The sequence below is a fragment of the Tachypleus tridentatus genome, chromosome 6 (assembly GCF_004210375.1).
Source record: "Tachypleus tridentatus isolate NWPU-2018 chromosome 6, ASM421037v1, whole genome shotgun sequence".
Lineage (NCBI taxonomy): Eukaryota > Metazoa > Arthropoda > Merostomata > Xiphosura > Limulidae > Tachypleus > Tachypleus tridentatus.
The window spans coordinates 8,822,908-8,839,738 of record NC_134830.1 but is presented as its reverse complement, the minus strand read 5'-3'; the positions used below and the strand labels follow the sequence as shown (position 1 = coordinate 8,839,738).

At 31.3% G+C, this 16,831-nt stretch overlaps 1 protein-coding gene across 9 annotated transcripts in view; it reads right to left on the bottom strand.

Annotated features, from left to right (window-relative positions):
* The window catches only part of LOC143251903 (voltage-gated potassium channel subunit beta-2-like), a 49,751-nt gene that overhangs the window by 17,746 nt on the left and 15,174 nt on the right, over nt 1-16,831 (bottom strand). For all 9 annotated transcript variants that reach the window (XM_076503243.1, XM_076503240.1, XM_076503245.1 and 6 more), the window contains exons 10-12: nt 8,582-8,625; nt 4,567-4,653; nt 4,173-4,258 (exon numbers count right to left, since the gene is read on the bottom strand). In XM_076503243.1, the coding sequence (XP_076359358.1) occupies nt 4,173-4,258; nt 4,567-4,653; nt 8,582-8,625 (217 nt within the window). The remainder of the gene's footprint in view (nt 1-4,172; nt 4,259-4,566; nt 4,654-8,581; nt 8,626-16,831) is intronic.

The window sequence follows — 16,831 nt, the reverse complement described above, 5'->3', positions numbered from 1 at the left end:
TTAGCTTAAATCTCGTAACAGTATATATTCGCTTGTACTTGCATTTTGAACCTAGTTTAACTAATAATCTCACCACAAAACTTGTAAATCACTCTGCAAACATGTAGCTTGAATTACCCCACTGAATTATTTAATGCACAAAAGCCTTATGAGCATAGTTCGTGATGAGTTTCATTTTTTGCGTAACTCATTTAACCTAAAAAGTTAGTTTTTTAAATTTTAGTTACTTTTATAACAATAAATTAAGAATACACATGAAAACTGAAGGAATATAATACTTATCTAGGTTTCTTTTTGCTGTTTACTGCTGAGTGACTACTTTTATACTAATGATATTTCATTAAATAAAAAGGTACATAAAAAGCAGACAATATTCTATAACATAATTTATAGTTTTCCAACTATGCAACAAAAGTTAGTAAAATTCAACTAAGTTCAACATGTTTCATGCAGTGTAAAGCTTGAACTGAAACTGAAATAGACAATTTTTGTAAAGTCTAACATAATATATCATTTGATATATTAAAACTTAACCATATTATTTGTTATAAATAATATAGGATTAAATGTCATATGAAACTATTGATTGGTAATGTGTAAAGTGACAAGTGGGTATGGTTACAAGAGTTTGATTTCCTATTTTTTGGCTCTGTATCCAAATAAAGTTGAAGGATATAAAAATTATGTCTTGACTGAGTAATAACAATATTATGAGTAATTTACATTAAATTTCATACTTCTTGAAAAATTGGTAACTAAATTAGAGAACTTGCTAAAAAGCAGGTATTGAGTTTGTTCCAAAAATATTTTTTTATAAAATTAAGAACTTAAACATTAATATTTGATTAAGTTATGTCAAACTTATTTGTAAACCATGATAATAAAGTAGTTTAATTACATTTTGAATTTATAAGATGTCTATAGTGAGAGGATTAAAAGCATTATGAATTTAAGTAAGGAACCAAGATTTAACAAGCATGAAATTAAATAAATCACATCAGGACTTCATTTAATAATATAGCTTTCTCTAAATCAGCAACCTGGTCCATTTGCTACATTTATTTTACTCTGATAAATCTGTAAAATTCATGGTCACTCAATCATGGTTAAACTTTCTTGAGGTTAGGAAAACACTTTGGTACAAGAAATAAGTTTAATACAAAAACATACCTTATAACCCAAATGTTTTTAAAAGGTGAACCTTTTGAAAGCACTTGAGTTATGGGGAATCATACTTTTATATCTAAGTTTTATTTATAGCTGTTTTCAAAGCTGTGTTTTATCACTGAATAAATCAAACCATTCAAGGTGATAAGAGTTACAGAATCACTTGGACAGAGTCAATGGAAGCACTTGAAAAATCAAGAAATAGATAATATACTCTCAAAGGATTATAAACTTGAGAACAATTATTCTTTGGAATGGGCAGAAAAATCTACAAAATTCACAAGTGAGTTACATACAAGCAAAACTCAAGGTTTTAAAATGTTTTTGTGAATTACACTAAATGTTAAAGAATGACAAAACATTAACCAAATAATTTCAGACTTAAAATTCTTGGGAAAAAAAATGTTTGAATTAATATACAAAATTAACTTAAAAAACTGTGGCAGAAAGACTTACCCATTTAAAAAAATATCAAAAGCTAGAGTAAATTTTGAATTCATAAATAATAATTCAGAAGCAAGTTTTGTTTATTTTAAACTGTTTCAGATGAAGATTTATCACACATGCAACATAGTATATAAAATGTAACCAACTGAAAATATGATTAGTGATGTTCAAGTGTTTCTCCCAAGAAACTTCCACATGACAACTGTACTAAACAACTAAATAATTGTTGATGAAAGCAAATATATTACTTTTTAACATTTCCAAGCAATAATTTTTTTTTATTTAAAGTTAAACTCTATTACACAAAAAAGGCTTGAAAACATAAGTTTTGGCTAAAGACTATTCAGTGTCGGTTACCTGAATGTATTTTTATCACCTAATTTTCTTTTTCAATACATGAGAAATTATAAAGTCAGAGCTCACAAGATGGAGTACTTGAATATTTTTCAAATATATAACAAAATTAATGGTATAACTTTTGTAGCAGTTAATACATTTTCAAAATTTAAATTATAATAATTGGTAATGAATAAAAGCAAAAATAAATTCTAAATCTACACTCATATTTTAGCATTTGCAAATAGAAAACCTGTCTTCAACATTAAAAAATTTCATGTTGTTTAAAACTTCTTAAACTCTTAACAGTCTTGTAACACAATCAGTTTTTCTGTTAAGAAGTTTTAAACAACATGAAATTTAATAAAAACAAAGCTCTCAACTCTAGAAACATTACCAGATAGTCTGTAAAACCCAAGGCATTAATATTTATCATGGTAATGTTTAATTAATATTCAGGTTGTTACACTAGATTAGAAATAAGTTATTGACTGAGGCAGTTGTACACCCCCAGCTTAGAAAACCTTGAAAAAGTTATGAAAATTATAGCCCAATGAAACAAAAACTGTGGTATATAATGTTTATTTTTGATGAGACATCATAAGGATGTTAAATTCTCAAAAACATTTGGGGATCAGGCTTAGCAGGACCCTTTCCCTAGATCAGCACCTGCTTATTCAACATTAAATAATACAGTTACAAAACTATGGATAACAAACATAATACAATGTTGAATGAATGCATAAAGTAAATTTACACTAACACTAAAATATTCTTAGAGTTTACTGTGAGTACTGCCAGCCAGTCGTCTCTCTCTTGTTCAGCAGTTCAAAGTTGGTGAAAATAGAAAATAGCCTTAGTGGCTTTGCAGTAATAACAAAGTAAGCCTATTTGGTGGTAATGGAAAACAAACCGATAGCCCTCAAATTAGTCAACTGCTGAAAGAAGTAAAAACACCAATTTTGATTAGTTGATTATTTTGAGGCATTAATCAATTCAATTGTAACTTCAGTTAACAGGACAGTAGTTGATGTAACTGCTGCTCGTAGGTTAATAACTAAACTACCAATCTCTTATTACCAAAAGGAAAAGTAACTTCAGAAAACAGATTGATTGAAATATTGAATTATACAGCATTGTTGAACTTGAGAAATGTAACATGAAATTATTATTTATATTTATGACAGCATTTTGTTTTTTTTTACATAGGAAAATTCCACAAAAGAACCAAAACTTCACATTTTGTCTATCAGTTTCTGTGATACTTTTAAAAAGATCAGATAAAATTTGAATTTATGTTGAGAAGTAAAAACTGTTTAAGGAGTGAAACTCCATGTAAATGAAACTTAGTTCCATCAAATTCAGCTTTACTTTGTATAGTTATTATACCTCAGTTTCCCATCAAGAAGTTTTAAAGTTTTAAAATACAGTGAAGTAGGCCTGTATCAGTTGGAACTCTCACCCATTAACTAGAATTATCAGTATCTGGCATTTAAAGTCGGTGCTCTAAGTATTCTACTTCTATAGATAAACCATTTAATTAATCAATATACCAGAGAGTAAAACAATATTAAAATCACAAGAACTGTTTTTGTTCAACTGTTCTGGAATGTCTGCACAAAGCTATACATGAGCTATCTTAACATAGCTATTTCTAATTTCAAAATAAGTTAGAACAGTGTTTGCCAAAGTGGGGACTATGAAGCTTTTTCTGGGGAAGGGGTCCTCCAAAATGGGCCAAAAAACAAAAGATGCTGAATTAATTTTACTTCTACGTAAACAATAAGCTGATAAAAATGATGTTGAATGAACTGAATGATGCAGCATGTCAAAATGTAATGGTGTTTTTTCACTACAACATTGTTTTTTTAATGATTATGGCTAAAGTCACAGGTTGGGAGGCCTCAAAAGCCTCAGACAAAAAGTTTGAAAACCACTGGGTTAGGATAGTTAGGTAACTCCTAGGATACTCTTTTGACTTAATATTTGGATTTGATTGTCATTCTTATAGAACACACGTAGCCTCAAGTACAGAGTGTATTGTTACAGCAACGAGATATGTATTATAAATTCTGGGATTCTCTATTTCAGGACACTATAATGGCTAGCCCATATCCAGCACCTGAAAAATAAGTTAAACCTCATCTGTCATTTGAAGTGATTTGTGTTTATTGTTTATCTACATCCACAGTTACTTAAAATGTGTACAACAGTTAACTTACCATTATTTCTATTGGAGTCCATCGTGAAGTACCCCAATACATTGCCAGTCCTTGATTGATGCAGTATGTACATGCTCGGACAACCTCTAAAATAAAAGAACAAAATACTTAAAAAAAAAAAAATGCAGTTTATATTTACTGCATGCTGTTAATTACTAGGATAATGGCTTAATAACAAAAAGGTATAGGCTATACATTTCCCAAGTATGACTCATCTTATAATCTGAATAACTCAGTAATCTAATAAAGATTCTACATAACACCAAATATTGTAATAAAGAAAATAGTCACAAATTTAAATTTTTTTTATACATCTTTAATACTTTTCTTGAGTTGAACACGTTACACTTTTCTGAGTATTTTCATTTGAAAAATTCTGGACAAAGTCAAATACCTTCCATAGGGCACATTGGGTCAGATTTATTTATAAATAAGATGTCAACGTAGCCAAGTTGTAACCTCTCCAGTGATGCTGTCAACCCTGAATTACAAAAACAAGTCTTCAAACTCTTACATTCAGTTACAAGAAACATTAGCATAAAGCATGCTACTTTGTAATTAAATCTAATAGTTATTAGCACTACAAATTTTATTTGAAACAAGTATTAATATCATTTAGTCATCATTAATATATTAAATATTGATAAATACCCTTTATAAAACACACTGGTGCCCAAGTCATGCTTCATACAGATTTTTAATAACAATAAAAAGTAATTCAATTATTAAAGTAAATGTTCAAATAACTGGTCATTAACTCAACCAATAAGTTTTTATATATACCATCATGAAAAATCACTATTGGGTATGAATTTTGCACCACCCTGTATATTACCATATTACACAAGGAGCGAGATCTAGGATAAATTGTAACTCTTTAAGACAAATTCACTAACCAACATCTCACTATTCTAATCACTTTTTCAAATTAAGCATAATTTTAGAAACTTCAAACTTCTCACAGATCTCATTTTTTGTATTAAATAAATCCATTGTTTCCACATCAGTTAACATTTTTTTCCTGTTTATGTTCATGCAGAGTACATTATTAGACCAACAAATGGTAGGAAAGAAATTTACTGCCAACACGTACACTAATATTATTCTGGTTTTTGTTTGATTAATGTTACGGGACCATAAAGATTTTTAAGACCATGTGACCTATTTGAAATTAAATCTAAGAGTGTATAAAGAAGTTTTGTTATAATAGTCATGTTAGTGTAAATTTATTTAAGATAAACATCATATTACACATTAAGACAGTGTGAAGTTTAATACATTAATCAGTTACATATATACATATTAGAAACAACTTCAGCCATACTTTAAAGCATACATCAACCACATAGAGACAATTTACTCCATAGGTTTAATATCCTTTAAAATAATTACACATTAAGTGTTAGAGAAAACCTATATAATTTTAGAAACTTAATATAGCTGAAGGTACATATTAAGCACATTAGTTATTACAAATAGCTCCATTCATTTTTAAACAGTTGATATCTTTTAAACTACAGAGAATAAACAGAAAGTAAAGGTAACTGGACACACTTAATACCCACTCTATAAAACCATAAATACTGTAGTTTACTTATAAAAACATCTTACAAATTGAAGTGTCTTAAAACAGATTAGTTACAGCTTTAATAACAATTGAAAAAACATTTAATCAAAACTGTAGTTTCCCTAAATTCACACTATATCACTATCTATTCCAATAACAGAAAATCACAGACTACTAAGCACAAGTTAAACTTTAGAATCAAATGAGATGGAGTTAGGAATAAAAATTTTAAATATCCCCATTTGATATTAAATCTATATGAACTTATAATTCCATTAGTACACTATTTGCATTACCTGCAGTCACTGATGGCCTGTATCATGTAAAATATGCAAGTCAAAGCAGTCTACAAGTCTAGTGACACACCCTTGTATATGCTATGTGCATTAAATGTTTTGTATATTGCACTTAACTATGAGGCAATAAGGTTTAGCTAGTTCTTCATTATTCAAGAAAAGGCTTAACATTTTATGCATTAGCATGACTTTACTTATAGTAGTGTTACAGATGTTCCTCTGAAAACTTTTTTCAAGCCTGTCTCCAAATTGACTCAAAAGATCTTTACAATAAGTAGAAGTCAATTATCTGGAAATTATTTCTAATCAAAATATCACAAAGAAATTTAATTTGAAAACTATCTAATTTATTTTCATACAGCTGTATAAATAGAAATTTACCACTATCAGAACTTCAGCGTGCTAGGAAAGATTACACTTATTTTGAGCACAAAGACTTAATGTCTAAACAAAGAAACATTCTTCTACCAGTATCCAGTGTACATAAGACAGTAGAAACTTTTCTGTTACCATCATCTTAAATGACTATTAGTCATAGAAATATAGCTCAACATCAGCTGATGTCAATAACTTACATGACAACTTGAATCAATTAAAAATTAGCTAGTTTGGTGATGTTGTAAGTTGCACATAGTGACTGCTGTTGTTTAGGATACATTTATACAAAAGGAAAATGTACTTAGAGGGGAAACTGGAAAATAAGTACAACCATACTTTTAAGTTTAGAATTAATCATTAAAGGGAAGGAATACAAAAACAAATTTAATATATTAAAACTTTCACAGAACATGATAAATTAACAGAAAAATATGAAAACATTCAATAGTTAATTGAATTAAAATTATTCCAGTAATATTTGTAACTAAAGAGAGAAAGTTTTGTAAAGAAATTCAAACATCAATCATGTTACAAAAAGATCAAAACAATTAAAAACATGTTGATCACAGCTTAACAATCAAAGAAAACAAGAACATATTGTTGATAATGGTACAAACAGTTTAGTTTAAATTAGATTTGCTTGTTGTTCAGTCACTAAGTTAATGAAGCCTCAAAGATCTGATTAGTCCATTTTTCAATACTTTATAATTTTTGTATTTTAGTTTCTGTAAGTTATATTTTTCATTGTTTAATGGATACCTCAGTCTCAAAACTCACTGAATGTTCAACAAGAACCAAACCTTAACTCTCCTTCACATTAATCCAGATTTGTTTCTTCACACACTAAAATAAACAAAACATTTTCTCATAAAATTCTGCTTGATTATGAGCTCTTGATTTCAGCAGTGAGCTATATTTCCTTTTATCTTATGGTCTGTGTTGACTGATGCTACATTTTTAGTTAGTACCCATTACTTTACCTTCATTTTCAGGTCACGAATTACTCCTTTTGCTCTGAATAATATTTAATGACAAAATATATTAATTTTACTGAGTGTTCTAAAAGTTCTTTATTAGCACTATTATCATTTGAGGTTCTCTGTTTACAAACTTTCACACCAAGCAAAACAATCAGTGCTATTTTACAGTCTTTGCTTTCTTATTTTCATATCCTTCTATTGCATTTGTTCTCTTTACTAATAATAGAAATTCTTATTAATATTTCTGTTATTATTTTCTACTCCAAATTTTAGTGGTTCCTTTGTTTTGTTTTTTGGAATTTCCTGCAAAGCTACACAGGGCTATCTGCACTAGCTGTCCCTAATTTAGCAGTATAAAATTATAGGGAAGGCAGCTAGTCATCACCACCCACTACCAACTCTTGGGCTACTCTTTTACCAACGAATAGTGGAATTGACCGTCACATTATAACGCCCCTCAGATTACAAATCGAACACCTTAACCCACCTGACCAGGTCGGGCCACTACAGTGATTCCTGGATACCTTCATTTTATGTTCATGCTTCTAGTCATAGAGTATGTTCTTTTGTTGTTCTTCATTCTCTCTTTATTACGTATTTTTTGACATCAGTTTTTTTCCTCTTATCTTTTTCCCTCCATTTAAAATATATTTTTCATTACTCTTATATTCAGCTGTTAATCCATTACCCATATCATAATTTTTTTCCTTTATTCTACCATGACCTTTTATAAACCTTCATATTCTGTTTATATTATTATTCTACTGTTCCTTTTCTACATATATTCACATTCATACTTTTACCCACATATATTTTGTTGGTTTTGCCATTTTTTCTAGTCCCCACCCCAATTTTTAGCCACTTTTTATACCATTTCCAAACATTTTTTCAACCACCACCTCTACACATTTTGTTTGTTGAATTCTCTTATTTCAAGATCCTCCTCTCACCCCATTTGTTTGCATTTCAAGGAACAAATGTTTTAAATCCAGAAACAGAACCCATACAGAAAATTGGTAACAAAGTAGCATGCAAACAATATCCATTAAAATGCTATAGCAAATATTTTTAAACATGCCATGTTATTCAAGAAAACAACAAGTAAACCCATGCACTTGTTAAGTGTGGAATTAGGGCACACATGCAGAGAAAAAGTAAAATTTAACAGATTTGAATACTGCAACTTGCCTTCTATAATCTGCTTCCTTGAAAGTCCTCTCTCAGTGTCTGGTCTAGTAACATTACGGGAAAGAATGATAAATGTTTACTGGAGTAAGGCAACCTTTTAAGATGTAACAGTTACGTTAACTGTGATAAGTTGTACGTGTGGCATGAAGCTTTAGAAAACTGTTTTCATTTGTTTAGATTTTTAAGTTAAACAGTTCAAAAGTACATAAAAATTGTTACACAAAACAAAATTTGATCCTGATGAAGATATTTTGAAAGCCTTAATTTTACAGAAAATTCTGCCACTGATAGGTTTTACTCAAATCTTTAGCATTTTGTTTTATGGAGTAGTAAATAAATATATTTTCAAACAAGTGATAATAACAAGGAATTGAAAATAAACAAGATATAAGAGTACATTAGTTCATAGTCATCCAGCTTATCCTGGATTGTGACAAACTCTTATTGTGCTACAGAACAAAAGTTAAATGCAAGAATCATGTTAGTTCAGCAATCCTAAATAATTAAGTTGAAGACAGGAACACAACCTCAACTTTAAAAAAATTCTAAGTCTAGGAATTTCACAATGGTTTGAATTTTTTACTCAGATCTGATGGAAATAAATAATTCTGTATTTGAAGGATTATTAGAATTAATATGTTGATTTTATTTCAAATTTACATCAACATACCAAATACATCTTAAATACACAAAATATTTGGCATAAAAGCATTCTCAAAGTTACAGTACAAGTATCAAAAGGCATTTGAAGGTCAGAACTAAAGCTAATTGTAGTTTTTTTGTGTGTTATATTTGTTAATTAAGGAACTATGTATTCTAATGTATGAATACAAGTTAATTGTTTCTTTTGTATAAATACCTGTTACTCTAACAAACATAAGACTATACTACAGCAGTTTACTGCCTAGCATACAAGCTGATGATGAGGACCCACAACAGGCTCAATTCCTAGCACAGCTACTTTTGACAAAATTGATGAATCAAAGACAAAAAAAGAAAATTTTGAATCTTATGAAGAACATGTACAATAGTTTTTTAAATCCAAACATTTAGCAGTATTTTTTTTTAGTGTTATTGATGCCAAAATGTATGCACTATTGAATAATTTATTGTTGTGTGTAAACCTGTAAAATAAATCGCGTGTGACCTCACAGCTACACTGAAAGGTCCTTTTACTCCTAAATTGCTTGTCATAGTGGAACAATTTAAACTTCACTGCCATAATGAACTTGACAAATAACTTAGAAGTGAAGTGAGAATTATCGGAAGGTTGCGAGTATGGTTATGAAGTATATTTAGGCATAGTCTTTCATCACAAACTATTCGAAGGAAAGTGTTGTCTGAAAAGAATCTGACTTGTGAGCGTGCTTTAAAGACAGCTGAGCACAACACACGGGAGCCACAGCAACAAAGTGCTACAGGTAATTTGCACACTGTTGCAAAAGAAGTGACAATATTTCAATAAGAATCTGAAGCAGTCACATGACACCGACTACAAAGGAATGGAAACAATGCATAATTCAAGGAAACAAAGGTATAAATCAACATAACATGAGAAATGATGTCCATACCTTGCAAAATGAGGACAATCTTTTAGTATGTTATTACAAGAACAGCAAATGTTATTTTTCTGGAATGATGGACCATATCTCAGCTGCATGCAAGTGTAGTATTAATCTGAACTAATTTGTTGAAATAAGTGTCTATACCAATACCAGAAACTGTACTAACAGTTTTAGCCTGTGATTTGTTACAATGCAAACTGAACTGGAACACAGAAACTGTACTAACGGTTTTAGCCTGTGATTTGTTACAATGCAAACTGAACTGGAACACAGAAACTGTACGAACAAGTTTTAGCCTGTGATTTGTTACAATGCAAACTGAATTGGAACACAGAAACTGTACAAACAGTTTTAGCCTGTGACTTGTTACAATGCAAACTAAACTGGAACACAGAAACTGTACTAACAGTTTTAGCCTGTGATTTGTTACAATGCAAACTGAATTGGAACACAAAAACTGTACTAATAGCCTGTGATTTGTTACAATGCAAACTGAATTGGAACACAATCTTAAAAGTAACAGACTAATTTTGTGAAACTTTAATAAACAAGTACAGGTGTTTATTCAGTTGCAGTCTAAGGAGTACAGAGCAAAACATGTTTCTGAAGTCTGATGCAAAGCCAAAGTTTCACAGGCCTTGCTCACTACCATACTCACTGAAGTTGTGCATGGAAGACAAGCTGCCTGGAGAAAATGGAGGTCGTAAGTAATGTGATATTCAGAATGGACCACTCCAATCACTGTCATGCCAAAAGTTGGACAAAACTATCTATCTCTGTGGGGGCTACAAGGTGACATCAAATCTTCCAAAGTAGATGGTAGAATGTTTTACTTTAAGCTGGACATGAGACAAGCTTATCAACAATTAGTTATTGATAAAGTTTCTCTCAACCATTTAACTATAAACACACACAGAGGGCTTTGTCAGTATAACTGATTACCGTTAGGCATCACCAGTGCTCCAGCAACATTCCAGAATACAATCTAGCAGATACTTATGTCTTATGTTACCTTGACAACATTTTGCTTATGGGATCAACACATGATCAGTATCTACAATGTTGAGTCTGTTTTCATTTCAGATGCCTACAGCACTATGGCATTTGTCTTAAGCCTGGAAAATGTTAGATTATGCAACCTGGTGTTGATTTGAGACATGTGATGGACTCTGAAGGTCTACATCCAACCTGTGATAAAATGAGAGCCATTATAAATGCTCAACAACATGTATAACATACCCAATTTGTTTTATTTCTTTAGAATGGTCCAATACTCTTCCAGATTTTTCTCAAATGTATCAACCCATTCATGTTGTTTGAACACACTTTTCCAATAATAAAAATGTTGAGTGTCGACAACAGAATGTAATAATGCATTAAGCTTTTTCAAGAAACACCTGTCATCAACCCATGTTTTCACACGTTAAATTGCAAATATCTTTAGTATGTGCTACTAGCACCAACAGAATAGTAATTATTTTACATATAGTAGCCAACATAAGTGAGTGACCCATCTCATGTTTCACATTTTTTAAAGTTTTGGTGAAAATACACCCTTGTTACCACCCTGTTAAAGTGAATGTTGTTTCACTGCAATGTCTTAACCAACTACTCATACATCACCTTGTTACCACCCTGTTAAAGTGAATGTTGTTTCACTGCAATGTCTTAACCAACTACTCATACATCACCTTGTTACCACCCTGTTAAAGTGAATGTTGTTTCACTGTAATATCTTAACCAACTACTCATACATCACCTTGTTACCACCCTGTTAAAGTGAATGTTGTTTCACTGCAATGTCTTAACCAACTACTCATACATCACCTTGTTACCACCCTGTTAAAGTGAATGTTGTTTCACTGCAATGTCTTAACCAACTACTCATATCATCACCTTGTTACCACCACCCTGTTAAAGTGAATGTTGTTTCACTGTAATATCTTAACCAACTACTCATACATCACCTTGTTACCACCCTGTTAAAGTGAATGTTGTTTCACTGCAATGTCTTAACCAACTACTCATACATCACCTTGTTACCACCCTGTTAAAGTGAATGTTGTTTCACTGTAATATCTTAACCAACTACTCATACATCACCTTGTTACCACCCTGTTAAAGTGAATGTTGTTTCACTGCAATGTCTTAACCAACTACTCATACATCACCTTGTTACCACCCTGTTAAAGTGAATGTTGTTTCACTGCAATGTCTTAACCAACTACTCATACATCACCTTGTTACCACCCTGTTAAAGTGAATGTTGTTTCACTGTAATATCTTAACCAACTACTCATACATCACCTTGTTACCACCCTGTTAAAGTGAATGTTGTTTCACTGCAATGTCTTAACCAACTACTCATACATCACCTTGTTACCACCCTGTTAAAGTGAATGTTGTTTCACTGTAATGTCTTAACCAACTACTCATACATCAATTATCCTTATAGTAACCACAGAAAAATATCCATTACAGAGAAAACCTCCCAATTGGTATCAAAACTAATAATGAAGAATATAAACATTACATAACCAGTTTTGTCAAATAGAAACTATGTATTCTGATGTAAGAATCAAACTTTAAATCAGTTCTGTTGTATAAATGTTTGTAACTTCAATAAATGTAAGACTACGCTGCAACTATGTACTGTCTAGTATACTGTAAAGCTACTCAAGGGCTGACTGTGCTATTATTTACAAGAGACTAGAGAAAATGCAACTAGTGAACATGAACCACTCTTATTCTGCTCACTTTAAAACAGTTGGATGTTTATGATTATTTTTATAATCCCACAGCACAAAAGCAGAGTATGTGATTTGTGTCATTTTGACAAGGAAAGAGAATCCCTGAACCTTAAATACACAGTCTGACACAGGAATTGCTAGGTTTTATGTTCATTCTATGGGTTTTATAAGTAATATAGTTTTTTCATTTTTCAGTGTTAAAATTAGTACAGCAATCCTATACAATAAGTAACTAGCTAAAAAGCAGTTTCTGAATTTGTTTTCATTACATAACTGTATATAAATATTAATTTGATAAAAATCAATAACCCTTTCTTCAGTAATGTCACCTCACTTTAACTACTGAGTATTGTCACAGTTAAAGATTTGTTTTGTGGAACATTTCAGTGCACTTTTAGCACATTAAAACAAAATAATGTATAATCAACTACCATATTTTCCAAGCATGACACACATGTATGTCATGCTTTGTAAGCACATACTTGTGTTAACACAAGTTAAAGAACACTCACAAAACAAACACTTAAACGAAAAGAAAGGGTAACTCGTATGTACTGCATAGCTAGTGTTTCCTCATGGTGATATAATGAATGTGGGTAAATATAAAGAAAGAGTTCAAAAACTTCTTATGAAACTTCTGTTGATAAACAAGAGTGGGGGAATTCTATCACATCCAGACAGTAAAATAACAATATTAACCTCAATATATAAAGTACCTATAGAATGTTTGTGTATCAGATAATAACAATATTAACCTCAATATATAAAGTACCTATAGAATGTTTGTGTATCAGATAATAACAATATTAACCTCAATATATAAAGTACCTATAGAATGTTTGTGTATCAGATAATAACAATATTAACCTCAATATATAAAGTACCTATAGAATGTTTGTATCAGATAATAACAATATTAACCTCAATATATAAAGTACCTATAGAATGTTTGTGTATCATAATGGAAATACAAATAATATTTACAAATACTCCGATTTTGATCTCATGGTGTTTATAAGATAACCAAGTGGATCAACAATACATTATCATTAATGTAACCCTTATAAATGCACAGTTCTACACACCAAAAAAAAAAAACTTAATATTTGGTATTATGATTAATAAAATGTATTGAGTACATTGTAGGTAACCAAAACATTCAAAAGCCTTAGTTAAATTTAGAAACAAATTACTACTTTTCTTTAATAGTTATCCAGTTAGAGGGCCACAGATCCCTTACACACATTTAAAACAATGAAAGTTATATTTTTAAACCTTCCAGAAAAATCTGCGTTACTTTATAATCTACATTATAAAGATTTAAATGAGATACCCGAGAAAACGTCTTGGTATCAGAGATAAAATATGTTATAATGACCTAAGCAAAACTGATCATACATAAAGAAAGAGACAAGTGGTTCCAATTTTAATTACTGAACAGTCACATTCTCTGCATTTACTACAAACAGACTGTCTGCCAAATGATAACTACGTAAAAGTTGCATTAAAGGTGTACATAACAATTAGGTGGCAACGAGCAAGTAGAAATCATTTAATGTCCCTTCCCCACAAATGTCACAAAGCATCAGAAGAAAGTGAAATGGAATTATTCAAAGATTTTAAATATCTGTTTATGATTTGAAGAAACTTTGTAGAATGAACTGCAACTGTTTGTTGTGGAGACACAAGTGTAAAGAGAAACATTTTGAAAGTCTTCATGTTTGGTGTTGTCTGTCTTAGTGTTCTGGTGGATTGTGGAGAACGAGTTACGATTGGTTGGATTATCACTGTTTCTGACTGGAAGAGATTTCCTGTATATTCAACCAATGGCAGCCACAGGTTACTCACCTCTAATCTGGAATCTCTGTTGAGTGAAAGTTTAATAGTGTTAGTGTAAAATGATTCTTTGATTTATCTTGTCTTCCAGAAGTTGTTTGTGTTGATGATTCTAGTTTTCTCCCAGTTTATTCTGTGTCCAGTTGACGTGGCTTGCTCTGCAAGAGATGAATTGTGTTTTCATGAGTCTTGTACTAACTTTATGTTCTTTTATTCTTGTCACAAGTTTTCTTCCCGTTTCTCCAATGTATGTACCATTGCAGGAACATGGAATTTCACGGATGACATTTTAGAGAATCTCTTTGATAGGTCACTGTTTGTTTTTTACCAGAATGGACCTTAAGGTATTGTAGGATTTCCACCAGACTTCTATGTTGAATTTTTTGGCTATGTGTTTGAGTTTTTCACTGAAATATTGCAGGTATGGTAGGTAAATGGTGGTGACTTTCTGATCTTTTCTTTCTGTCATGATCTTCAAAGGGTTTTTGATGAAGGAGGAGGTGTAACCATTCTGTTTAAAACTCTCTATGATCTTTTGACGTTCTGCTTCGATGATGTTGTATCGCAAATGTTTTCAGCTCTCGTTTAGGAATTGAATTAAACCACATTTTATCGAGGTTGGATGATAGGACTGGAAGTGCAAGTATCTGTTGGTGTGTGGGTGGGTTTTCTGTATACAGTTGTGGTGATTTGTCATGCTTGTTTGCTGACGAGTATGTCAAGAAACGGTAGGCTGTTTTGTTCCTCAATTTTCATGGTGAAGTGGATTCTTTTGTCTACAGAATTGAGATGTTCTAATAAGACTGGAAAGTTTTCATAACCGTGGGGCCAAATAACGAAGATATCATTGACATAACGTCTGTAGAAACTTGGTTTTATAGGTGTGGGAGAAAAGGCTTTTTATTCAGTCTTCCATGAAAATGTCTGCTACGATTGGAGAGAGGGGTGATCCCATGGCTAGACCAGCTGTTTGTTTGTAGAATTCCTAGTTGTATTGGAAATAGGTTGATTACAGGCAAATAGTTGTTAGTTCTATTATGGCATCTATTTTCATATCTGTTCTTTGTGGTAGAGAGTTGTCATTCAGCAGTCACTGAAGGATTTGAGGTTGGAACATTGGTAAATAAGTCTGATATTAAAACTAACCCAGAATATCATGGGATTTGATTGAATAAAATTCCATGCTCCTGCAATGAAATATATACTGGAGAAACAGGAAGAAAACTTGTGACCAGAATAAAAGAACATAAAAATAGTACAAGACTCATGAAAACACAAAATTCATCCATTGCAGAGCATGCCATGTTAACTGGACACAGAATAAACTGGGAGAAAACTAGAATCATCAACACAAACAACTTCTGGAAGACAAGAAAACTCAAGATCATTTGATAAACACTATTAAACCTTCACTAAAAAATCAAGATCATTTGATACCAACACTTAAACCTTCACTAAAAAAATCAAGATCATTTGATACCAACACTTAAACCTTCACTAAAAAAATCAAGATCATTTGATACCAACACTTAAACCTTCACTAAAAAAATCAAGATCATTTGATACCAACACTTAAACCTTCACTAAACAGAGAATCCCAAATATAGGTGAGTAACTTGTGGCTACCATTGGTTGAATCTACAGGAAATCTCTCCTCCAATCAGAAACAGTTAAAATCCAACCAATCATAACACACTCTTCATAATCCACTAGGAAACTATAAAAGACCAATAACACCTCACACACACACTGACTTGAAGACAAAAGGCAGAAGACTTTTCAAACATCATCCTCTACACTTGTGTCTCCACAACAGGCAGTTGCCTTCCATTCTACAAAGTTTTATTATGAATACTCAACCTAAACAATTTATCAAAGAATACATTTATGATTTGTTTGTTGGTTTGGCACCAAGATACTACATTTGTGCTAAGCTCACTGTAGGTATTGAAACCCAGCTTTTAATGTCATAAGCCTTCAGACTTGTTGTAGAGCAACTGGGATGGGTGGGTATATCCACTCAAGAACTTTACTTGTAAAAGAACACAAGGCTACTAAAAACACTTGACACAAACAAGCAGTTCTTACATAATTATGGT